This window comes from Schistocerca serialis, chromosome 1 (assembly GCF_023864345.2).
Source record: "Schistocerca serialis cubense isolate TAMUIC-IGC-003099 chromosome 1, iqSchSeri2.2, whole genome shotgun sequence".
Taxonomy (NCBI): Eukaryota; Metazoa; Arthropoda; class Insecta; order Orthoptera; family Acrididae; genus Schistocerca; species Schistocerca serialis.
The window spans coordinates 895163641-895190845 of NC_064638.1; the positions used below are offsets into that span (position 1 = coordinate 895163641).

At 38.0% G+C, this 27205-nt stretch overlaps 1 protein-coding gene across 2 annotated transcripts in view; it reads right to left on the minus strand.

Annotated features, from left to right (window-relative positions):
- The window catches only part of LOC126411634 (cadherin-87A), a 709414-nt gene that overhangs the window by 197457 nt on the left and 484752 nt on the right, over window positions 1-27205 (minus strand). For both annotated transcript variants that reach the window (XM_050081378.1, XM_050081379.1), the window contains 5 exons: window positions 24111-24310; window positions 17343-17471; window positions 16380-16505; window positions 6777-6911; window positions 1478-1670 (listed from right to left, as the gene is read on the minus strand). In XM_050081378.1, coding sequence (XP_049937335.1) covers window positions 1478-1670; window positions 6777-6911; window positions 16380-16505; window positions 17343-17471; window positions 24111-24310 — 783 coding nt within the window. The remainder of the gene's footprint in view (window positions 1-1477; window positions 1671-6776; window positions 6912-16379; window positions 16506-17342; window positions 17472-24110; window positions 24311-27205) is intronic.

Below are 27205 nucleotides of genomic sequence, written 5' to 3' on the forward strand. Positions count from 1 at the left end.
CATTTCCTTCTCTTCCTTTTCCTATTATCGAATCTCTTTAGGGATTCCATTTTTGAAACTAGTGTCTTCTGGTCATGAGTGAATCATCTGCCAAAGTAGTCTAATGCATGTATATTTTGTTGGTGAATGCAATATGTTTTACGAAAGTTCTTGGCATATTAAAAATGTGTGCCAGATTGAGACTCAAAATCAGAACCTTTGCCTTTCACGGCCAAGCCCTCCACCAACTGAGCTACCCCAGGATGCTTTATGACCCATCCTTACAGTTTTACTTTCACCAGTACCTTATCTCCAACCTTTCAAACTTCCTTTCCTCCAGGAGGACTGGTTCAAAATGGTTCAAATGGCTCTGAGCACTATGGGACTCAACTTCTGAGTCCCCTAGAACTTAGAACTAGTTAAACCTAACTAACCTAAGGACATCACACACGTCCATGCCTGAGGCAGGATTTGAACCTGCAACCATAGCGGTCTCGCGGTTCCAGACTGAAGCGCCTAGAACCGCACAACCACTCCGGCCGCCCCAGGAGGACTGGTCCCACAAGTTTTGCAGGAGAACTTCTGTGAAGTTTGAAGGGCAGAAGATGAGGTACTGGTGAAAGTAAAGCTGTGAGGACATGTCATAAGTCATGCTTCGGTAGCTCTGTTGGTAGAGCACTTGCTCACGAAAGGCAAATGCCCACAGTTTGAATCTTTGTCCGGCACACAGTTTTAATCGGAAAGGAATTTTTGTATCAGCACACACTCTACTGCAGAATGAAAATTTTATCCCGGAATATGTTTTACTTCCATAAGGAAGTGATCATTGTATTTAACAAAGAAGAAAAACTAATATAATTAAGATTCCAATATGCTAAATTTTTTCTGTCAACACACATCTTAGCAACTTCAGCAGATGACTGCTTGGTATATTTACTAAAACTTTGAGCAGAGCTGCTTTTCAAGCTCTATTTAGCTGATACTTAGATTTCTAGAAGAGATTTACATTACAGGAATTGTAACAGGTCATTTTTTACTGGTGAACTGCAGACAAACATCAGATTATTTTTTCCTTGCACATAGTAAGCAAAATGAAAATGTTCAGCCGCATCATAACTTAAAATTAGATGTAACTAACTTCTGTGTAATGAAAAGCATCCATTATTTGCATAGTAGCAAAACAACAGAAAGTTATCAAACGTATAAATGTAGGACAGTAATAACAACAAATGAAATGAATCTGAATAAATGGAAAATTGTTATAAAACTTTCTGACACACCAAAAATAGTGTGTCAGATTGGGACTCTAAAAATGATCCTTGCGTTTCACAAGTTATGCTCGACAGGATATGGTGGGTAATGATTTTGCCACAACCAAAAAGTTGTTTCAAGGGTGAATGTATTTCATAACTTTGTGTACACCTGTGCAGAACAAAAGATTCAATTTTTGACTATCAATAAAGAAAGGAAATAAAATATCTGGGCACATTGTACATACTTGTCACTAATTCATAAACAACCTTCCTAGGCTGTCCTCGATCACCATCTCGAGCTTGGACTGTCATTACAAGAGTTCCAATGGGAGCATCTTCTTTTACCACACCTGTGAGAGAGCCAAGAAACACTGGTGGAGTGTTCTGGACATCACCAACTCTCAGTTCCATTCCTGTACTGCTCTTGAAATGACCATCCTGCAAGCACACAGTAAATGATATATATAGCTTGAAAGATGTTGGTGAAATATAAAATGGTATACAGAAAGACAAAATATTTACAACCTATAAGAAGTTTTTGACAATGTACAGATACACAAACAAAGAGTTGAGAAATTTAGTGCCCCTTTCAAAATTACATTTTGTGTGTGTGTGTGTGTGTGTGTGTGTGTGTGTGTGTGTGTGCACGCGTATGTGTTTTACAAAACATAAAAAAAGTAAAATAAACTTAAATTATGATTGTCAAGTAACAGAAATGCAATTGTGAGAGGGTGAGAAAGCATAGAACATCTAACTGATATAGTAAGAGGGGGGGGGGGGGGGGGAAATTCTGGGAAAATATAGCACCAATATATTCCACAAAATTTTGAACCTAAAAGTGGTATGTGACACAGGGCAAATGGTAGGATGAAAAGAGCTGATAACAGTTTGATTCCAGTTAATCAGTTCAGGTCACCAGTGAGGAAGTTTATTAGTGACTCTTATCAGTTTTGAAGATAATATTGTTTACACATTACTGAAACATGGGGCTCAAAAACAAATCTTGCATTTGTCTTTGGAGAATGAGTAAATAAACAAATAAATAAATTCATTAAAGAGGAGAACATATGAAAGAAAGTGAATAGTAGACCTTCTGCATACCTCAGTGTTTCAGTGTATGTGTAGAAGAGATATTTGTGGAGCTGTAAACTTCAAGATTGAAAAGAGCTGTATGAAAATTTCTCCATATATTAAGAAATTATAAAGGAAGTTTATAGAGTAACTGTTCTGAAGTTCTCAAATTCGTTCACATGTTTCACAAATATAAAAGGAACTGTGAGTGAGTGAACGACGAAAACTATCTTGACACAATGAGAATGATAGATGTTAGCTTAAAATTGTTAGCTGAAAAACCCTCTTGAGCATATTTCTAAAAAAATTACTGCAATATATTAATAAGAGATATTGAAAGGTTCACACATATGCACATACTGATACATTTTAATATTGCTGATAGTAAAATTAAATTACAGAGTATAGTACAATGAGAGGCAAGAAAACAGTGAATAAGATGGTACTGAAACTAAGTAGAGTGACTACACTGTGACTGATAATTCAGAAATTCTGAAGATTTTTAATAATCATTTCACTTAAGTACAGCATCAGAAATAGGGCGGAGTTAGTCTATTGAACAAGTAAGGGGAGATGTTGAAAATATAGTTTCATGAAAATATAAGCAACTAGAGGTAGCACTGGCAACCTTCAATGAAATTAACAGAACTGTTAAGCAGTTTATACTGTTTTATTCATCATATCATTTGCAGTCCATTTGCGTTGTTGTAAGTAAAAAGTTCTCTTTTGGTGGGTTAGAAAATCTTGTAATATTATCTCATAATCAGTATAGGGAGTTGAAAGTCTGTCCAATAACAATTCATTCCCAGCTTGTTCTTTTTAGATGTATTTGAGGAGAGGTCTGCACTACATGTATTTGTTGCTATGCATCAGTAGTTGTTCTAGTCTTCATTGCAGGTGGTTCACTGATGTTTATAGTTGTTTTGGCCAGTTTTACTAAAAAAAACCGCGTCATAATAAAAGCTACATGAAGTAGAACTTGAACAGATATTTAATATGAATGAATCAGACTGCAATGAGTGTCTACAAACCATCTTCAAGCAAGCATTATGACAAGTATTCAGAACCAGATGGCAGTGAATACAGTGAAAAAGATGATTATGTTGGTCCAGTAACAGGTAATACAAACAGCATTGAGATACGGAGAGAAGTTCTTAAAAATCCATCAGTATTTATGTTCAGCTAATAGGTGTCATTGATGTATTTGTTGATTTTTTCCCCTGAAGAGTTCCTTGCATTATTAGCATTATTAGTTGAACAAACAGCTCTACATGCAAGGCAGGAAATATAAAAATGTGAGAGAGGAAGATCAATCAGACTCTTAAGATGGAGGGATACGGTTGATGTTTTTATGAAGGTGTGTTCCTGCACATGTGGCCTTACTGTTTGTCATTAATAGAAAGTTATTGAAATACAGGTCCTTCCTACCCTTTATATTTTTGTGATCTGTTATGTGAAGGAGTAGATTTTATTGGTTATTGAGATATCTTTACTTTTCAGTCAACTCATTTCAACCTATGACTGACTGTAAAATTAGAAAAGTTATGTTCCATTTCTATGTCATTATAAGCAATAATTATGTTCCAACCAAGAAGCCCTGCATCAACAAATCTGTTTGCATGCAGTATATCAAACACTAGAATCACAAGTATGATGTGAAAATTTGTGAATTTTTTGAAGTTAACAGAGCAGCTCTGACAATAAAAATTTGCTGCAACAAATCAGAGGAAAAAACAAAAAGGAGAGACAAGCTGAGCATCTGGAATTGTTTTGTACTTGATAGAAGCCTATTTGAAAAATGATATGGGCTTCACATAAAGTATTTTTTTATAATTTTGTAGCACTACCAAATATGTTCTCTCACAGAAAAGAAATTACAATTTAGATGTTTGCAAGTGGAATGACAAAAGTGAAGTCTCACCACTTCTAACACACACCGTGATGAAATTGTCAAAGTTATTAATCAAAATAACGAAGTTTCCTCAAAACCTAATGCAGTGTCAGACTATTGCAACAGCATGTGGGGAATTGATTAGTCTGCCAAATCCTTTCCCACTGTTTAGTTCCGCAAAACACTGTTAAATGGTTAAAATGCTAATTATACATATTATGGAAAAATATTTACACAGTGTTACATGCAAATAATTGGTGGCTCCATCAGATCTCCATCGTTTAGAGAGAATGTTCGCTCAGGCAAGAATAAGGGACAAGACATTGGTCACTATGAAGAAAAATGAACAGAAAGCACATTTCTTTGTTCACCTATCAACTACATCCATTCTCTACAAAGTACTGTAAAGTGAATGGCAAAGGGTAATTTCCACTGTACTACATTTTAGGTCTTTTACAGTTCAATTTGCATATCAATTGTGGGAAGAATGACTGCTTAAATGCCTGAGTGTATGCTGAAATAGTCCAGTATTGTCTTCATGGACCCTACTGAAATGTTGCCCAGGGGCTGTAGTATATTCCTAAACTCCTAACTTTTTGTCAATTGTTCAAGCTTCATAAGTAGGCTTTCGTAGGGTACTGTCATCATTCATCTGTCAGTTAGATTTTTTAGCATTTTTGTGGTGCTGTCCCCTGAGTCTAAAAACCCTGCTCCATTTTTTGTATATGTGTTACCACAGTTACCCTTGTTTGGCATTGACCACACACAATTTAGCAATATTCTGGGAAGGATATATGTACAATCAGTTATTTTTAATTACTGACTCATTACAATTGTGACTTATTGATTCTGAAACTGAAGGATATTATGTTTTTGCATTTTGTGGTCTGCACAGTTTCATATTTCTGAACATTTAAAACAAGTTGCTAGTCTTTGCACCCATTTGAAATCTCGTCAAGATCTAACTGAATACTTCATTAAATAACTGTATCATCTGGAAAAAAGTTTGAGGTTACTGGTCATGTTTTCAGTAGGATCACTAATAACAGAATGAATAGTGAACATCCCTTAGGATATCTGAATTTGCACCTACATCTGTTGAACCTACCAGGAAATCTTCAGTCCAGTGAAAAATTTATTACATACCACATACGATCACAAAGTGTTAGTATGGTATTGAGTCAAATGCTTTCCAGAAGCCAAGAAATATTGCATCCACCTGATGGTCTTAATCCATCTTTCTGGATGTCATGTTAGAGAAAAGTGAGTTGGGTTTGCATGTCTATTGATCCTAGTATCCATGGTGCTTGGCCTGGATGATGTCATTTTGTTTAAGCTACTTCTTGTGAATGGGTGTAGCCTGTGTTCTTTCCCAGCAACTGAGCACAGATTTTTGTCAAGGAATCTACAGTATATTATGGTTAAGGGAAGGGCTCACTCAGCTGAAAATTCTATATACTATCTGAGAAGGATTTCATCATGCCCGGGGGCTTCATTCAAGTCAGTTATTTCAGCTGTTTCTCAACACTACTGACACTAATTGCCCTATCACTCATTCTTCAGTGGTGGAGTATTAAATTGGGCAGCCCTTCTGTGTCTACCTTGTAAAGGACCATTTGAAAACAGAGCTCAGAATTTCTATTTTTCCTTTGCAACCCTCATTTTTGGTTCCTGCATTACCTGTGAGTGTCTGGACACTAACTTTTGTGTCACTAATGGGCTTTCATATGATGAGAACTTCTCTGAGTTTTGTGAGAGGCTTTCAATAAAATGCTATTGCTGGTAACATATTGCATTTTTTTTTTTTTTACATTCAAATGTGTTTCATTTAGGATCTCTCTTAGGGTCCTTTGTTTTACACCTATTGTGCAGTGGTCACTGTTTCTTTAAAAGTTTCTATATGGAGACTGTATATCATGGAGCACCCCTGGAAGCATAAACTGTTTTATTGTCCAGTGCTTGGTCCTCAAAGCTAGCGTCACATGCTTTATACATGCTCCTGCCCAGAGCTAAATGTTTAATTTCTTCCTAGAGACAAGACATTATTGCCTCTTTATCTAGTTAAGTGAGAATATACAGTAAATCTTTCTACTTGTTTTAGTTGCCCCTTGGAGGTTTGGCAATAATTGCTGTTACAACTGCCTCATAATCACTAACGCCAGTCACTTATGCGTGAATTCAGAGGCAATAGTAGTCCAGGGGAAGAAAACAAGGCTAACAAAATAGTTCAGAGTTTGCATTTGACAGAAGAAATCTCATTAATCACATTACTACTGCCTAAATTGTGACGGACAGCTGACTCTTTATAAAGAAAAATGCTTTAGGGCCCATCATCAATAAAATGACTTGACTTTTAATCACAATTGCTGTACACAGAAACTCATTTCATTTGAGTTGACTCACAGTTGGCACTTGCAGCCACACATTAAGGTAGACTACAAGATAATTTAATAGCATAATAGCATAATTCAGCATGTTAAAGACACTCATACAAAAGGTGACTCATTACACATTAAATATCACCTTACTGGACTCAAACTAAAATAGTGATTAGGAACTAGCCTGGATATTACTTATCACACCTTAGCAACTAGCAGTATTTGGTAGATTTGCTGCTCTGAATAATCCAGTGCCTGCTGGAGGACGATGGCTCCACTGAAACTTCTCTCACTTGCATTCAATGGCAGAACTCTGAACTTGGTACAGGAATCTGGAAACTGAAAAGAAATAGAACAGAACAAAAATTAATCTTTGCTAGATTTTGCTGATAATAAAGCTAATCTAATCTTGCCAAATTGATTTATGTAGCTGATCATTAGTTATGATTACTGAATTAATCTACACCCCCAATCTCACCAGTCTCAAAAGTCTGTATTATGGTGATGATTTATGACAACTGCTACACAGGACCACACTTTGATACATACAAGAAGAATAAAGTATCACAGCTGTACAGCAATTGGCTGACAATTTTTTATTGTAACAATTTTCATCCTTGCTGTTGAGCAGAACAGCTAGCAAACAGAACATGAATGTTCGCATTATGAACTTATTATAATATTTTATGAACTTATTATAATAAGTTCATTTCACAGTTTGCAACTAATGAAACAGAGAATGCTTAAATTAATAAATATAATACTCCAATAGTTGCAAGTTATCTCTTTAAATCTCATATCCCTAATTTATTTCTCTCAAAACCTGAATAGTTGTTGGATTAATTGTCTCAAGTTCTGACAAAGAGTTGGCATGAAGCTTGGAAATATTACCTAAGCTGTAGCTAACCTGTACGTTTTCAGTAAATTTCATCCAGGTATACAATATCAACAAAGTACAGAGGACAGTCTTTGAGAATTTGAAAATATGTGAGAGAGATATTGGTAGAGTGAAACTTTTGCACCAACTTGTGAGGAATACATGATGGTTCAAGTGGCATCAACTGTTTGTTGATTCAAATCCATCTAATAACTGACTATGACATTTAGTACATTGTTCAAGATGAATCCAACAATGGAACCCTCTTGGGTCATAACTTGGAAAGAAATGTTGAAATTTTCAGTGTTTCTAAGGAGATCATCACCACATATATTCAGCTGAATTTAAAGTGTGGGGAAGATCACTGAAATCTGTTGATAATGCCTCACAATTAGAACAGTGAAATAAGCCTTCAAAAACTTACATTGCTCTTACCAGAACAGGGAATTTGTTTAACTGATTGTCTAATTGGTTCACAGATCTGCTCCCTCCATAAAACTATGTTCATTAAATTTTGAGATTTATTTCACTCAGCCCCCCCCCCCCCCCAAGAAAAAAAAATAGATCTCAACATAACTAATATCTGATTCTACACTTATACCTAACTGTACCATCTAAGTTATTTGCAGTTGCAAGTTCTGATTTTTTTATGATTATCAAACATTTTCAGTATTTATGCATGTCAGGGAGTAGAGGAGAGAAGTAGGGAAGGTGAAAGGACTATGGATGTGTACTGGTGGGACACAAGGCATATTTAGAGCTGGAGTGGGAGCAAGGAAGGGCTAGGCAGTGGAGGATAGGGGGTTACAGGAAGGAGGGATATGTTGCAGAGAGAGTTCCCACTTGCTCAGTTCAAGAAAAGTGGTGTTGGTGAGAAGAATCCATATAGCAAAGGCTGTGAAACAGTTGTTGAAATCAAGCACAGGCAGCTGGTTGGCCAAGCTGTCTCTTGACCACTGTCTGGCGATGGCAATTAATTTGAACAGATAGTTTGTTAGTGGTCATTACCGCATAGAATGCATAACACTGGTTGCAGCTAAGTCGATAGGTCACACAGCCGCTTTCACAGGTGGCCTTGCCTTTGATAGTGTAGGAGATCCCTGTGACAGGAACACAGTAGGTGGTTATGGGAAGATGTGGGCAGGAATTGCCTTTAGGTCTATAGCAGGGATATCGTCCATGGGCAAAGGTTCAGGAGCAGGAATAGAATAGGGGCAGACATGGATATCGCATAAGAGAGGTGGATGGTGGAACACCTCTGTGGGAAGGGTGGGAGGGTAGTGGAAAAGACATTTCTCATTTCAGGCCATGACAAGAGGTATTCAAAACTGTGGTGGAGAACAAGATTCAGTTGCTTGTGTCCTGCACAGAACTGAGTAATGGAGGCTCTTTTGTGTCTGTACAGTGAGTATGTGCTTGATGGTAGCTGACTGGGGAGACAAGAGATGGGAGATCTGTTCCTGGAAAAGGTGGGAAGGGTAATTTTGCTCTGTGAAGACCTCAGTGAGGCCACTGGCACACCTGAAGTGGTTTGTTGGGCTGAGGAGAATTAAGTGAAGCAATCAGTGGAGCCATTGAGGTTCGGGAGGAATGTAGATAAGGTGTCCTCTCCATCAATTCAGATAAATTATTTTATCAATCATATATGAAAAAGGAGCTGTAAACACACGGGGTGGGTTTTTTATGACTTACAATACTGGAACATTATTACTTAAATGATCTGAAAATATCAATAAAAGTACATAAAAAGTATATAAAACATGTTTAAAGAGAGTTACAAGAGTAATGGAAAACTTTATATGAGACTGAAATTACTAAAAGGATAATAATTTAAAATTACTACATTTTTATTCAAGAAATCTCATTGTATGAATGTGTGTGAAAAATGTTGCATAACCATCTTAGAGCTATTGCAGTATATGAGAGTCTTTAAGCAGAAATCAAACAATGGAAAATCCAGGTTGGAATGTAACAATAACATAAAAAGGAATGTTGCTTCTCACCATATAGAGGAGATGCTGAGTCGCAGATAGGCACAACACTAAGACTGTCACAAAGATAGCTTTCGGCCAGCAAGACCTTTGTCAAAATTAGATAACCTCAGTTTCCTGAGACTTTCTTGCCTGAGACTACTGTCATGAGTGTGTGAGCTGCACTTGTGGGAGTGCTTACATGTGTGTTTGTCATCTAATTTTGACAATGGCCTTACTGGCGAAAAGCTGTATTTGTGACAGTATTTTTGTTGTGCCTATCTGCGACTCAGCATCTCCGCTATATGGTCAGTAGCAACTTTCCTTTTCACAGTCTTTAAGCAGAGGTTCTAAACTGAGGAATGTGCATTGTCAGACAACTCATGCTTCTAGTAAGAAAATCTTCCACTATTTATTGAAAATTAAAGTGAGAGAATTGAAAAATATACTAACTGTGATAAAATATCACAAGAAAAGTATCAGTCAAACATCTCTGTTAAAAATCTCAATAATTAGACTTAAGAAGAAAATGTAGGCCTCACCAATATCTGTGCAGGCTTCCAGTCCTTACGCGAAAAGGATAGTGGTCTCCTGGTCAGCATTTCCGATCTACATCTACGTCTGCATCTACAGCTATACTCTGTAAACCACCATGACATTCATGGCACAGTTACGTCCCACTGCATCAGTTGTTAGGGTTTCTTCCCATTCCATTCACATACAGAGTGCAGGAAAAATGATTGTTTGAATGCCTTTGTGTGTGCATAATTATTCTAATTTTATCCTCACGATCTCTATATGAGTGATACGTAGGGGGTTGCAGTATATTCCAACAGTCATCATTTAAAGCCTTTTCTTCAAACTTTGTTAGTAGACTTTCTCAGGATACTTTAAGTCTATCTTCAAGAGTCGCCCAGTTTAGTTCCTTCAGTATCTCTGTGGCACTCTCCCACGGATCAAACAAACCTGTGACCATTTGTGCTGTCCTTTTCTCTGTACACATTCAATATCCACGGTTAGTCCTATCTGGTACACTTACCACACACTTGAGCAATATTGTGGGATGAGTCACATGAGTGATTTGTAAGCAATCTCATTTGTAGACTGATTGCACTTCCCCGGTATTTTACCAATAAACTTAAGTTTATCACCTGCTTTACCCATAACTGAGCCTCTATGATCATTCCATTTCATATCTCTACAAAGTGTTACATCTAGATATTTACATGAGTTGGCCGATTCCAACAGTGGCTCATTGATATTACAGTCATAGGACACTATGTTTTTTTCATTTTGTGAAGTGCACAATATTACATTTCTGAACATTTAAAGAAAGTTACCAATCTTTGCAACACTTTGAAATCCTATCAAGATCTGAATGAATATTTATGCAGCTTCTTTCAATAGCACTTCATCACAGATAATTGCACCATCTGCAAAAAAACTGGGGATACTATTAATATTGTCTCCAAGGTCATTAATATACAACATGAACAGGAAGTCTCCCAACACACTTCCCTGGGGCACACCAGAAGTTACTTCTACATCTGACAATGACTCCCCATCCAAGATAACATGCTGCATCCTCCCTAACAAAAAGTACTCATTCCAGTCACAAATTTTACTTGATACCTTATGTGATCATACTTTTGACAATAAGTGATTGCATCTACCTGACTGCCTTGATCCAAAGCTTTCAATATGTTATGTGAGAAAAGTGCGAATGCGAGTTGGGTTTCACATGATTGATGTTTTCAGAATCCATGCTGGCTGGCATTGATGTCATTGTGTTCAAGATACCTCATTATGTGTGAGCTCAGAATATGTTCTAACATTCTATAGCACATCAATGTGAAGGATATTGGCGGTAGTTTTGTGGACCACTAGTATTACCCTTCTTGTAGACAGGTGTGACCCGTGCTTTCTTCCAAGAACTGTCCATGGATTTTTGTTCATAGGATCTATGATAGATTACAGTTTGAAGAAGGGCTGGATCAACTGCAAACTAAGTTAAGAATCTGATAGAGACTCCATCAGGCCCTGGAGCTTTGTTCAATTTTAACGATTTCAGCTGTTTGTCAACACCACTGACACTAATGCTTATTTCACTCCTCTTTTCAGTGGTGCAAGGATAAAATAGGGCAATTCTCCTGTGTTTTCCTTTGTAAAGGAGCATTTGAAATGAGATTAACCATTTCAGTTTTTGCTTTGCTACCTTCAGTTCCAGTTCCTGTTTCATTCGCTAGGGACTGGATACTAACTTTGGTGCCACTAGGAGCCTTTATGTATGACCACAATTTCTTTGGATTTTGTGAAATATCCTCTGACAATATTCTGCTATGGTGATCACTGAAGGCATCATGCATTGCACTCTTGACAGACTAATGAATTTTGTTCAGTATCTCTCTATCTATAGCCCTATGCTTTGTTTTACACCAATTACACAGTAACCTAGGTTTCTTTAGAAGTTTCTTTACAGTGACCATGGAGAATCCCTCCCATTATGAACTGTTCTACTGTGTACCTTTCTATCCAGTGCATGATCAACTATTCTTTCAAAGTTGAGCCATAGTTTCTCTACATGCTCCTGCCATGTGGTGAAAGTTTCAAATTCCTCATTGAGATATGACACTACTGATACTTTACCTAGTTTACTGAAGAACATATATCTTTCTGCATGTTTTAGTGTCCTGTGTACTTCACTAATCATTGTTGCCACAATCACATTGTGATCACTGATACCGGTTTTGACGTGGACATCTTCAAAGAGGTCAGGTCTATTTTTGGCAGTAGGTCCAAAATATTCTCATCGCGAGTGAGGTTCCTAATTCACTGTTCTAGGTGGTTTTCAGACAAGGCACTTTGCAATGTTGCACAGGATGTCTTATCACACCCACCACAAACAAAACTGTAATTTTCCAATTATTTGTTGGATGAGTAAAGCCTCCAGTGACAATCACAGTATGATTGGGGAACTTACATACAAGTGAACTGAGGTTTCCTCTAAAATTTTCAGTTACATCAGGAGATGAGTCTGGTGGGCAATAAAGGCTCCAATTATCATTTTATGCCAACCCCTGACACTGACTCTTGCCCAGACAATCTCACATGTAGTTTCAATTTCTATCTCAGTGGATTTGAGTTTCTTGTCTACTGTGACAAATACACCACTCCATTTCCCACCTGCCTATGTTTTCGATATACACTGAAATTTTCCACAAAAATCTCACTGCTATCAACATCAGGTTACACAGGCTTTCTGTACCTAGTATTATGTTAGCTTCACTGCTTTTCATGAGCACTTCAAATTCTGGCACTTTGTTGCAAATGCTTCGGCAGTTAATCACTAGGATTTTAATATTTTCACCTCTGGGAGGCATTTCTTTCAGTCTTGCACTGATACTTTTCGGTTTCCTAGAGCTATCATTATCTGTGTTCGATGGAGAGTCACTTAATCTAAAAAATCTCTTGGGTGCACTCCACACAATTTCAGATGTCAGGAATTACGTTGGGAAAAAAAGATGATTCCCTAAAGTACAAGATTTTATTGAAAGATTTTCCTGAATTCATGGCAATCTGACAAACATTATAATTTCAAGAGTAACATAGATGTTGTAAGGTGAACATTTTGATCTAACTGGCTGTGATTATATCCATGGCTGGTTTATTATAAAGCTGTTAATTGTACGCTTTGTAAATTGTGTGTGGTGCTGTGGGCACTTATAATGGATTACAGTCATCACGGTGCACTTATAATTTGCAACATTTTCAAAAAGTTTCATGAATCTGCAAAAAAATATATGAATTTCAAAAGGCATCAAAATGCAATTGAAAAGTCACCTAATTTTTCTAGCATTGTGACAAACCAAATATGACTGTGAAAGAGCTCATCAGTGAGAATTTTGAAAAAGTTGTAAAAACTAATTGCACAAAGATGGAATCAGTTTTTCGTGTATAGTCTGGGATCAGTTTTTCTTGCATAGTGTTTGGTGCTTTCTTCTGCACATTTACCAGGAAGTTGCTCACTGCTTTCCTACTCATTTCATCACTCAATTTTTACAGCTTCAGTACACCTCTTAATGCCAACAGAATGAATGTCTCAAACAGGTGACTTCCCTTTAAAAAGAAGTACAAATTAAAGTGCTGTTTTTGATGATTTATCGCAGTATAGCATACAGTAAGGCATAAAACATTGCAGAAACATTTTGAAAGTGTCCCTAAAAATGTCACCTACATTTCTCAGACAACCCAAATTAATTTAGACTCTCAAACAAACTGTACAGTTCTATATTTTGCAACATCCTACAGCTTATCCGTGATGGTATCATGATGTAGTTTACACATAAATTGATTTGAAAAATAATGTTGAAGCTTGTGGTAGTGGTTCAAAAGTGCAAAATGTGGGAAATGTTATCCATATAAAATTTTTGATGCCAGGAAAACAGTTAATTGAGACAATAGTGCTCACTACAAGACCAACAGAAAAAAACATACAGGGAGGGAATATGTAAAATCTGGGAATGAAAAAACAGGTTTTACTGTAACTATTCTGTTACCTTTTTTTATCTGTATAACACTAGCCGCATCCTAAAACTGTATTGTAGAAACAAGTAGGAGAAAATGATGAGCAGATAACAATGTCATCAAAATTACTAAATAATGCGTGTAGTGACATGAAAACCTGGAGGCACCCCTGCATGGACTGGACAAATAAACTACTTAAGCAGCAAACTAGCAAGAGTACTATTTCTGTTACAAATTAAAGCAAAATGTCAGTTAAAAGCTGCTGTTGTACTCTTATTACACTTTCTTCCACTCACACCTGAACCATGGGACACCATCGTAAGGAAAAGCATCAGAGTCAGCTTACATTTTCCAATAACAGAAGAAACCCATGAGGTGTATTCCACGTATGCCTCCTAGAGAAATGTGTGCAAATCAGTTCATATCACTTAACATTACGACAGTCCGAACTTCTACTTCTATAGTCCTTTAAATTATGTCAAAGAAAATACACAAACTTAGACTAAGAAATAATGTTCATTTGCATTAGACAAGAAATAGCCACAAGGCACACTTACCATCCTCAAGATTTTCTCACACTCACAATAGGCATAAATGTATGAACTTGAAATTCATCAACAAATTGCTAAAAACAGTGACCTTGACTCTCTTACAAAAGATTTTAAAAGTTCTAGAAACTTGACCAAAAGAGCATGAATTCTGCTCAATGGAAAAATTCATGGAGAATGATGTACAAGAACTGTGCTTCGAGTAGCCATAAGTACATGTGTAAATATCTGATTTATATTTGTAAATGTCCATGTATATGTGCAATGTATGTAATTAATATATGATTAGATTTCAGCATTTACCTACGTACAAAGCTGTATTATCGGTGGTGTTCGTTGAGAAAGCCAGTTGCTTGTAAAAATACTGAACATTTTATAGTACAAATTCTAAAATTTCTAAGCATTTTAATGGAGAGCCTTGGTAATTTCCTATAAAGCCAAAAGAGGCTATGCCTAATATAATGAGTTCTGAAATAGAATCTAATGTTTTTATCTCAGAGTCTTCCAGTATGGGGAAACTCTAATAATTATGGTAATCACAGAGAATATTATAAATAAATTATTACTTAGTCAATATATTTAAAAACAAAGTTGATGTGACTTACCATACGAAAGCGCTGGCAGGTTGATAGAAACACAAACAGACACATACATACACACAAAATTCAAGCTTTCGCAACAAACTGTTGCCTCATCAGGAAAGAGGGAAGGAGAGGGAAAGACGAAAGGAAGTGGGTTTTAAGGGAGAGGGTAAGGAGTCATTCCAATCCAGGAGTGGAGAGACTTACCTTAGGGGGAAAAAAGGACGGGTATACACTCGCACACACACACATATCCATCCACACATATACAGACACAAGCAGACATATTTAAAGACAAAGAGTTTGGGCAGAGATGTCAGTCCAGGCGGAAGTGCAGAGGCAAAGATGATGTTGAATGACAGGTGAGGTGTGAGTGGCGGCAACTTGAAATTAGCAGAGATTGAGGCCTGGTGGGTAGCGGGAAGAGAGGATATATTGAAGAGCAAGTTCCCATCTCCGGAGTTCGGATAGGTTGGTGTTGGTGGGAAGTATCCAGATAACCCGGACGGTGTAACACTGTGCCAAGATGTGTTGGCCGTGCACCAAGGCATGTTTAGCCACAGGGTGATCCTCATTACCAACAAACACTGTCTGCCTGTGTCCATTCATACGAATGGACAGTTTGTTGCTGGTCATTCCCACATGTGGGAATGACCAGCAACAAACTGTGGCTAAACATGCCTTGGTGCACGGCCAGCACATCTTGGCACAGTGTTACACCGTCCGGGTTATCTGGATACTTCCCACCAACACCAACCTATCCGAACTCCGGAGATGGGAACTTGCTCTTCAATATATCCTCTCTTCCCGTTACCCACCAGGCCTCAATCTCCGCTAATTTCAAGTTGCCGCCACTCACACCTCACCTGTCATTCAACATCATCTTTGCCTATGCACTTCCGCCTGGACTGACATCTCTGCCCAAACTCTTTGTCTTTAAATATGTCTGCTTGTGTCTGTATATGTGTGGATGGATATGTGTGTGTGTGCGAGTGTATACCCGTCCTTTTTTCCCCCTAAGGTAAGTCTCTCCGCTCCCGGGATTGGAATGACTCCTTACCCTCTCCCTTAAAACCCACTTCCTTTCGTCTTTCCCTCTCCTTCCCTCTTTCCTGATGAGGCAACAGTTTGTGGCGAAAGCTTGAATTTTGTGTGTATGTATGTGTCTGTTTGTGTTTCTATCGACCTGCCAGCGCTTTCGTATGGTAAGTCACATCATCTTTGTTTTTAAATATATTTTTCCCGCGTGGAATGTATCCCTCTATTATATTATTACTTAGTCATTTACAATTACAAGATTTTTGTACCTGTGGAAGATTGTGGCACGTCACTTCTAGCACTTCACCGATCACATCAGGATCTTCAACTTGAATTCCACTGAAGACAGTGTTTCCCACAGGTGTGTCTTCTGGAACAACCACTTCATAGGGCTCCTGTAAAAGATAAGAATTGGTATACCAATCCTGTGAGAAACATAGAAAATGAAAAAATTAATAACTAAGCGACTGATACCTTAATTGCTAAATTATTAGTTTTTTTCATTTTCTATGTTCTGTATTAATGTAACATTTATGAAAAGCATAAAAAGAAAACTTTAATGCTGATTACATACAATCAGTTAAAAATCATTTATAAAGGACAACTTCAAACTGCACAAGTATGAGCATAGTGTACTTTGTAAACTTCCAGTCTGGCTATAGTTGATGGAATTTAAAATTAGTGAAGAGTCAATTAAATAAAGTTTTCTTACTTCAAGAAGCAGTCAATTCAACATGCACAGTTCCAGAAGAATTTATTTAAAGAATCTGAATTTCAAGCAGTTACTTGTCATGACATATGTTATTTAAACAGACATCTGTTTTCCCCTTTCGTCTCCTCCAGTAAATTTCCTTGGCCAGGGGTCATGGGTGACTTTCCCTGTATTCTTAACCATTCCCAGTCTCTTTTATTCTCTTTGGCGCCAGAAGAAGAAGAAGAAGAAGAAGCCCCTAGTGTGTGTGTGTGTGTGTGTGTGTGTGTGTGTGTGTGTGTGTGTGTGTGTGTGGATGTGTGCATGCACAGGCATGTGTATGTATGTATCTGCTCCCAATCTGTGGATAGATTATCTTCCACATCATTGATATTTAAATTCACAGGTCACTTTATGTTGCATGTATCTTGGACCACTGATCACTTTAATAGAAATACAGTTTAAAAGCATATTCTCTCTGAGACAGAATTTCAGGCAATGGTCTGCCGTCTTGCCTACATATATCCATAAATCTACTTACACCTTTGAAAACTGGCGGATTGTCATTCTCATCAACAATGATGATGGTGACTGGCACTGTAACTATGTTGTTATTTCCATCTTCCACTTCATCTTCCAGTGTCACAAACAGCTTCAGGGTGTCATTTACCTGTCACAAGGAAGGGCATTCAGTGTAAGTACTATCGTCAAGAGTATAATAATTAATACATAGAGGTGTATGTGTTAATTTCACATATTATTTTACACTATTATTTACCTAAACAGTTATAAGAACAAACTTTTACTAAAAATTACCGAAGAGAATATTTCGTAACAAAGGGTACACTTAGATGTTTGAAATTCATGAGGCAACAATCAAATTCTCCAAAATTCTGATAGTGAGCATATTCATGCAAGAAATCAGAAATTTAAAACAAAAGTCTTATGTTTCTAATTGGATTATAAACCTTTTCTGGATTATTGGCATAACACATTACAATAACACAAAAACACACAACTTTAATGATAGATACAAACAACTTTAAAAATGGGTATCGGTTCCCCAGTGGCATTTAATCTGTGTATTGAGCAAGGAGTGAAAGTAACCAAGCACAACTTTGGAAAGGGAATTAAAGTTCAGAGAGAAGAAATAAAAACTGGACAGTTTGCTGATTACACCGTAATTCTAAAAGGATGGCAAAGGACTTGTAAGACCCATTGAATGGAACGAATACTGTCTTGAGAAGAGGTTATAAAATTAACATCAACAAAAGTAAGACAAAGAGTAATGGAATTCAGTCAAATCATATCAGGTGATTCTGATAGAATCAAGTTAAGAAATGAGATACTAAAAGTAGTAGATAAGTTTTGCCATTTGGGCACCAAAATGACTGATACAACATAAGTGGTGAGGGTGTAAAATGCAGACTAATAATAGCAAAAAGAAATTTCCAAAACAAGTGAATTTTAACAGCAAATAAAAATTTTAATATTGCAAGTTCCTTCTGAAAGTATTTGTCTGAAGCGTAGCCTTGTACGGAAGTGAAACATGGGCGATAAGCAGTTCAAACAAGAAAAGAATACAAGCTTTTGGAATATGGTGCTACAGAAGATGAGTATATCAAGGAACTAATGAGGAGACTCTGTATCAAATTGAGGAAAAAGAAATTTATGGCACAACTTGAGCAAAAGGAGTTATCAGTGGATAGGACACATCCTGTGGAATCAAGGAATCATCAATTTGGTAATGCAACGTAGTGTGGGGGTAAAAATTGCAGTGGGAGTCCAAGAGTTGGATGTAGTAACCAGGATCAAATGAATGTAGGCTGTTGTAGTTACATAGAGATGAAGAAGCTCGTGCAGGACAGACTAGCATGGAGAGCTGCATTGAACCCATCTCCAGACTGATGACACAATAACAGCAACAACAACAACAACAACCAGTGTTAGATTTTCTTGATAATGACAAGTACATTTGGTCTCAAACTTATTCTTTGTATACTTCTTACATTAGAACTGATGTTCGTTTGTAATGTCACTGCTTAGATCATTGCATAAAAGCTGCTGTGGCACTAAAGTTTGCATCATGACCACCTGTGAAATTACTGATAGGACATTTAAATAAGTCCAAAAATGCAAATATATAGGAACTTCATAATTTCTTCAAGTACTTAGTGGCAGTTTAACATGTTGTTGTCATTTGTGCATAAACATTATTCTTTACGCACTGTCATAAAAAATTAGGATATACTCTTTCAGCCAATAAATATCAGTTTAATAGGGCAAGTAGGGTGTCACTTTGAAGCAATAAGCAAAGCCCTTGGTCTCTTCCTTCAGTGCCCTGAAATATTTTGTACACTTCCTAATACTTATAATTCTTGCCCCATATGTGCTCATTCCTTAGATGCTTTACTTCACACTCTCAACCAACAAAACTGCTTGCCAAAGATATATCTGGAAGGTCCAGATGCGAGGTCTAAGCTTTTTGCCTAATACAGAGCAGTCACATTAACAAACCTTTAAGAACAAAACTACTTCTGATATCACAAATATCATCTTAGTGCTCCATTGCAGAATACCTGTATGGGGCTTGCTGGGGTGTCACGAAACTGAGTGAAACCATTCTAAATCACTATTAGTGTTTTAAGTAGGGTTGCATTACTAAGTCTTCAAGTAAATTTGCATAATTTCAAATAATCAAATACATGCACTGGCATGTCTGGGCATGCAGCCCACCAACATAATGGGAGAGCATCCAAGGTAGCCAATATACAAGCTCTTAGGGGTCCTACCAAACAGAGCAAAAAACAACGCGAATTCTGAATGACAACAATCATGGCATGTTGTCCAGGGCATCTGTTATCCAATGTGCCCACCATGCCAACAGGCAGCAGCTGCATCACCCCTAGGATGTGCAACTGGTGCAGCTCTATTTACTTCCATATTATTATGTGGCTACAAATAGTCTGCGACAGATTCTCCCACCAGGACTAGACTTAAGACACTGCACAGCCAGTGTACAACAGTTGACGCCTGCTTACTAGCCTTGGCACCAGGACTTTGGTATTACTGTGTTGTGTTCTTGAACACAGTTAAGGAACTGTGGTCCTTCCAGACAGGCTTTTGCCTGTTTGTTGTTGTTGTTGTGGTCTTCAGTCCTGAGACTGGTTTGATGCAGCTCTCCATGCTGCTCTATCCTATGCAAGCTTCTTCATCTCTCAGTACCTACTGCAACCTACATCCTTCTGAATCTGCTTAGTGTATTCATCTCTTGGTCTCCCTCTATGATTTTTACCCTCCACGCTGCCCTCCAATACTAAATTGGTGATCCCTTGATGCCTCAGAACATGTCCTTCTTCTGGTCAAGTTGTGCCACAAACTTCTCTTCTCCCCAATCCTATTCAATACTTCCTCATTAGTTATGTGATCTACCCATCAGCATTCTTCTGTAGCACCACATTTCGAAAGCTTCTATTCTCTTCTTGTCCAAACTATTTATCGTCCATGTTTCACTTCCATACATGGCTACACTCCATACAAATACTTTCAGAAATGACTTCCTGACACTTAAATCAATAATCAATGTTAACAAATTTCTCTTCTTCAGAAACGCTTTCCTTGCCATTCCCAGTGTACATTTTATATCCTCTCTACTTCGACCATCATCAGTTATTTTGCTCCCCAAATAGCAAAACTCCTTTACTACTTTAAGTGTCTCATTTCCTAATCTAATTCCCGCAGCATCACCCGACTTAATTCAACTACATTCCATTATCCTCGTTTTGCTTTTGTTGATGTTCATCTTATATCCTCCTTTCAAGACACTCTCCATTCCATTCAACTGATCTTCCAAGTCCTTTGCTGTCTCTGACAGAATTACAATGTCATCGGCGAACCTCAAAGTTTTTATTTCTTCTCCATGGATTTTAATACCTACTCCAAATTTTTCTTTTGTTTCCTTTACTGCTTGCTCAATATACAGATTTAACAACATCGAGGAGAGGCTACAACCCTGTCTTACTCCCTTCTCAACCACTGCTTCCCTTTCATGTCCCTCGACTCTTATAACTGCCATCTGGTTTCTGTACAAATTGTAAATAGCCTTTCGCTCCCTGTATTTTACCCCTGCCACCTTTAGAATTTGAAACAGAGTATTCCAGTCAACACTGTCAAAAGCTTTCTCTAAGTCTACAAATGCTAGAAATGTAGATTTGCCTTTCCTTAATCTTTCTTCTAAGATAAGTCGTAAGGTCAGTATTGACTCACGTGTTCCAGTGTTTCTACGGAATACAAACTGATCTTCCCCGAGGTTGGCTTCTACTAGTTTTTCCATTCGTCTGTAAAGAATTCGTGTTAGTATTTTGCAGCTGTGACTTATTAAACTGATAGTTCGGTAATTTTCACATCTGTCAACACCTGCTTTCTCTGGGATTGGAATTATTATATTCTTCTTGAAGTCTGAGGGTATTTCGCCTGTTTCATGCATCTTGCTCACCAGATGGTAGATTTTTGTCAGGACTGGCTCTCCCAGGGCCGTCAGTAGTTCCAATGGAATGTTGTCTACTCCGAGGGCCTTGTTTCGACTCAGGTCTTTCAGTGCTCTGTCAAACTCTTCACGCAGTATCGTATCTCCCATTTCATCTTCATCTACATCCTCTTCCATTTCCATAATATTGTCCTCAAGTACATCACCCTTGTATAGACCCTCTACATACTCCTTCCACCTTTCTGCTTTCCCTTCTTTGCTTAGAACTGGGTTTCCATCTGAGCTCTTGATATTCATACAAGTCGTTCTCTTATCTCCAAAGGTCTCTTTAATTTTCCTGTAGGCAGTATCTATCTTACCCCTAGTGAGATAAGCCTCTACATCCTTACATTTGTCCTCTAGCCATCCCTGCTTAGCCATTTTGCACTTCCTGTTGATCTCATTTTTGAGACGTTTGTATTCCTTTTTGCCTCCTTCATTTACTGCATTTTTATATTTTCTCCTTTCATCAATTAAATTCAATATTTCTTCTGTTACCCAAGGATTTCTACTAGCCCTCATCTTTTTACCTACTTGATCCTCTGCTGCCTTCACTACTTCATCCCTCAAAGCTACCCATTCTTCTTCTACTGTATTTCTTTCCCCCATTCCTGTCAATTGTTCCCTTACGCTCTCCCTGAAACTCTGTACAACCTCTGGTTCTTTCAGTTTATCCAGGTCCCATCTCCTTAAATTCCCACCTTTTTGCAGTTTCTTCAGTTTTAATCTACAGGTCATAACCAATAGATTGTGGTCAGAGTCCACATCTCCCCCTGGAAATGTCTTACAATTTAAAACTTGGTTCCTAAATCTCTGTCTTACCATTATATAATCTATCTGATACCTTTTAGTATCTCCGGGGTTCTTCCATGTATACAACCTTCTTTTATGATTCTTGAACCAAGTGTTAGCTATGATTACGTTGTGCTCTGTGCAAAATTCTACCAGGCGGCTTCCTCTTTCATTTCTTAGCCCCAATCCATATTCACCTACTACGTTTCCTTCTCTCCCTTTTCCTACACTCGAATTCCAGTCACCCATGAATATTAAATTTTCGTCTCCCTTCACTATCTGAATAATTTCTTTTATTTCATCATACATTTCTTCAATTTCTTCGTCATTTGCAGAGCTAGTTGGCATATAAACTAGTACTACTGTAGTAGGTGTGGGCTTCGTATCTATCTTGGCCACAATAATTCGTTCACTCTCCTGTTTGTAGTAGCTTACCCGCATTCCTATTTTCCTATTCATTATTAAACCTACTCCTGCTTTACCCCTATTTGATTTTGTGTTTATAACCCTGTAGTCACCTGACCAGAAGTCTTGTTCCTCCTGCCACCGAACTTCACTAATTCCCACTATATCTAACTTTAACCTATCCATTTCCCTTTTTAAATTTTCTAACGTACCTGCCCAATTAAGGGATCTGACATTCCACGCTCCGATCCGTAGAACGCCAGTTTTCTTTCTCCTGATAACGACATCCTTTTGAGTAGTCCCTGCCCGGAGATCCGAATGGGGGACTATTTTACCTCCGGAATATTTTACCCAAGAGGACGCCATCATCATTTAATAATACAGTAAAGCTGCATGCCCTCGGGAAAAATTACGGCTGTAGTTTCCCCTTGCTATCAGCCGTTCGCAGTACCAGCACAGCAAGGCCATTTTGGTTACAAGGCCAGATCAGTCAATCATCCAGACTATTGCCCTTGCAACTACTGAAAAGGCTGCTGCCCCTCTTTAGGAACCACACGTTTGTCTGGCCTCTCAACAGATACCCCTCTGTTGTGGTTGCACCTACGGTACGGCTATCTGTATCGTTGAGGCACGCAAGCCTCCCCACCAACGGCAAGGTCCATGGTTCATGGGGGGGCGGGGGGGGGGGGGGGGGGGTTGCCTGTTTAGAGTCAGTGAATTTGTCAGCTATGATAAACAGTTACAATCCTTTATCAGGCTACTGAAGTGCTCAGGCAGAGACTGTTATCTTCACAAACAGAATTTGTTAGGACTTACCTGTGTCAACTCAGACAACAGTTTGCTACAGAACTGTGATCTTATGTTATTATCAATAAATGTTTTGTTCCTTGTTCATCTGGGAGTGAGTTCTTGTACATCAAACCTCATACTGGTCACGTCATACATAACAAATGAAACAGCTCAAAGATGATACTTGGATGAGAAAGGAATTTACTGACTGACAATGGAAACTCTGTGCCATTTCACAGATGGTGGGTGCAATAATGGATGCTCCACTGATATGACTGAAGGAGAACTATGTTCATGCAGAATTAAATATTCAAGCAGTAGCAGAACATAACTTCTCTACCATTGAATTACTGTTAGCAACAAATTCAGGTAATTTGTTTGATCAGAACCATCTGGCAGTAACATAATGGGCAACTCTATGATTAAGTAGTAACCAACACAGTATACATAAAAACCGTTTCAACAAGGACACAGTATCCTATGGAAAGTTGTGAAATGTAACTATTGGAATGAGAAACTCAGGTTGTTTAATTCACTGTGTTTGGCATGTGATGCATAGCCTACCTCTGAATCTGATGTAGAAGTTCCCAATGGAAGGCCTTCATCAAGATTTAAACATTCTACCAGTAAACAAAGAGAGTTCTACATGGTATCACTTAACTGGTTGGGATCTTTGAAACAAACAGCAATGGGTGTCTACAGACTATTAGCAGTGTGGGAGCACTCGCACACAACCAGGTAGGGAGTTACGGCTTCACTACTGCTGTACCCTATGTTATTATCATTGGACATACTCACCTCACGATCAAGAGGCTTAGCGACACGGACGGAGCCTGTGATGGGGTTGACAGCGAGGCGGTCAGTGCCAGAGAGGCCATAGCGAAGTGGTGATCCCTCGGGGTCACTGCCCTGCAACTGGTACACTTCTTCTCCCAATGGTACACCCTCTGACACCACCAGCCCATCCATATCCCTCGTCAGTACTGGTGGCTGGTTGGCTGCAGAATACAAGAAAAAAGATATGACTGAAGGAGAACTATGTCCGTGCAGAACTAAATATTCAAGCAGTAGCAGAACTTTACCTCTACAAGAAACAGCTTTAAATGTAGTCACATTTTTATGTGAACATTATCTCATCAGTAATGATATCATTTAAGCAACTTTTACCATTTTTCTCATGCTATTTCCCGACTTAACTATACGTTTTTAAGCTACAATTGAAAAAAATATATATTTTTCCTTTCTTGTTTGGTCATCCAAATACAAAAGCATATATATCCATACATCTTCATTCTCGAGCTTGTCAACCATGAAGGTGCAACAAAAATGTTCCTTTCTTTCATGGAAATTTACTGTACTTACCAAACCACCCTCATAATTACTAATAATCGTTCTCCAAGTCATAGGTTGTCTACCTAGTAGTAGCCTAGTTTCCTGTTGTGACTGCTTCTACATAAGAATAATGGTTTGGAGATCTGTATAAACCGGAGCAACTGACTCACGGCTGTCATGTATAGATCTTATCTGCAGATGAACATTGCTTAAAATGTGTACACATTCAACAGATTGACTGTAGCAAACTTCCACACTGCTGAAATTATCTAGCACTATTTCGTAAATGTTTGACCATGCAATCACATAAATTAGCCATACGGTATTAACGCTTTATTACAGTGAGTCTCGAGATTTTTCAACACACAGAGCGTCTCTTAGAAGTACGTAAACTGTAATTAAAACTTTTTGGCATGTTTTTCTCTTACGACATATTTTGACTTAGCAGCAAACAGTTATTCACCGTTGCTGCCCCTAATAAAAAAATGTTTAAAAGAGTCCAAATACGTGTAATATTAAAATTTATGTCTTCATGCAAATCGTAAACATACAGCGTCCTATGAAAGTTGCGTGACAGTCTCATTATCAGTTTGATGTTGGCGACATAAACAGTACGCTATGCTCACTATTACATTAGTACTCTGTAACAGATGCCATCTCATCTATATATCACATTGTTTGCATCATTGGCCATTGTCTTGCTGGGACAAGTTCCCGCTCTTTGTTAGATATCCTTATACTGCAGGGGAAAATACACTGAGGATGAAAATGATAAGAAACAAGAGGAAGAAGTTAGAAAGTGATGGAAAGAATACAGTGACTCCACAAAGTGCTCGTCCGACCGTGGTACATAGAGTGTAAACTTGACTCTCGCCTTTGTCTGTTGATTTTGAGCGCATCGTCAAATACTGGATCCAAGTAGTGACTTTCAATTAATTAGCTGGATTCTTCCTTTTCCTCGACACGACGCTTGTTAAATGGCAAAGTAGAACTGTAGATCTTAACTTGCTACCTCATTTGCGTGACTTCAATAACAGAGCCTAACCTGTTAACTAATTAAGGCTTGTGGTAAACAAAGGCATTTAAGTATGTTGTTGTAAAATATTATCCGAAATGTGTCAATGATTTATGTTGCGTTAATTGATTCTGGGGTATGAACGGATGTGTTGGCGCCTCTGCCATGTGAGGGAATCCTGCTAGTTTTGATTACCGGTACCTTCTGACCAAGGTCCTTGCTCGACGCTTGTCTTTAAATACGCCGCTAACCTGGTTAGCGTATGTTGTGGCTATTTTAAATTAATCACTGCTCAGTAGCCCAACACAGTTTGTCGGCCGTCAGAAGCCGTAGTAACCAACACAGTATATATAAAAACCGTTTCAACAAGGACACAGTATCCTATTCCTTTATTCTAGTCAATCTATAAGCATGCTATTCTTAATTTGTTACTCTAGGTAGCCATTAAGTTGCCAGTTTTGGGGTGTTTAGATGGAGTGCGGTTCCTTTGAGTATAGATTTGTCAATTTCCAATTTATTGTTTTTCCACCAGTTTATATATATATATATATATATATATATATATATATATATATATATATATTGATTGGATGTTAACTGTCGCCGTAAGGTGTTGTGGACGGTGCACTTTCCTGTTATTTATTTTAATTTTCTAGTCAATGTGTAAACTTGCTAATTACTTTCTCTTTACATGGAGTGTGCCTGTCTTGACTTTATAGGTGACTGTTCCATAACCAGTTCTTTAACGCGCCTATGGACATAATTGGAGAACTTAAAAGTGTGATCCCCTGTTGAACTGTAACTAAACTGCAGAAAACTGAATCAGGTGTTTATTATTGTTGTAGTGCTGTTATCTGTCAAATGTAACAGGCGACATTTTCTTGGTCTGTTATCAAGTGTCGCAATAAGTGCAAATTGTAGTGAAGCGATGTGCTATTTCAGTTGTTCCCGTGATTTCCTATCTTCGCATTGGTTAATCTAAACTCATAATATTTAATTGTTTAAATACTGGAGGGAGGTGCGTGTGTCCCAAATCTCTCGTGCTGCTAAAATTATATTGAGGATGCTTGATCGTAAATTGGTACATATAATCGTTGAGAACGCAGGGAAAGAGAAATTTGGTTCCAGAAAAGGGAGAGGTACAAGATATTCTTCTGCACTGATCACAATAATCGATGGAAGATATATAGGCAGAGGAAAAGGAATGAGTTTGCGCTTCACACATCTAGAACAGGCCTTCGACCGAGTGAAATGGAACAAGATGATGAAAGTTCGAAAATTGAAGAAGGTGAACTGGAAGGATTGAAGGCTAAGTAAAGGAGTTATACGGAAGACAAAATGCAATCATGAAGCTAAGAAATGGTATAACAGACTGGTTTGAAATCGGAAGAGGAGTAGAACAGGGATGTTGTCTTTCACCATTCTATTCAGCTTGTATATCGAAGTCTTGGTAGTGAAGACGCTGGAAGTAGAGAAAGGAACAGTAAACACAGGAGGCCAAAGATCAGCTGCATCAGATTTGCCGGTGACACGTTACTGCTTGGAG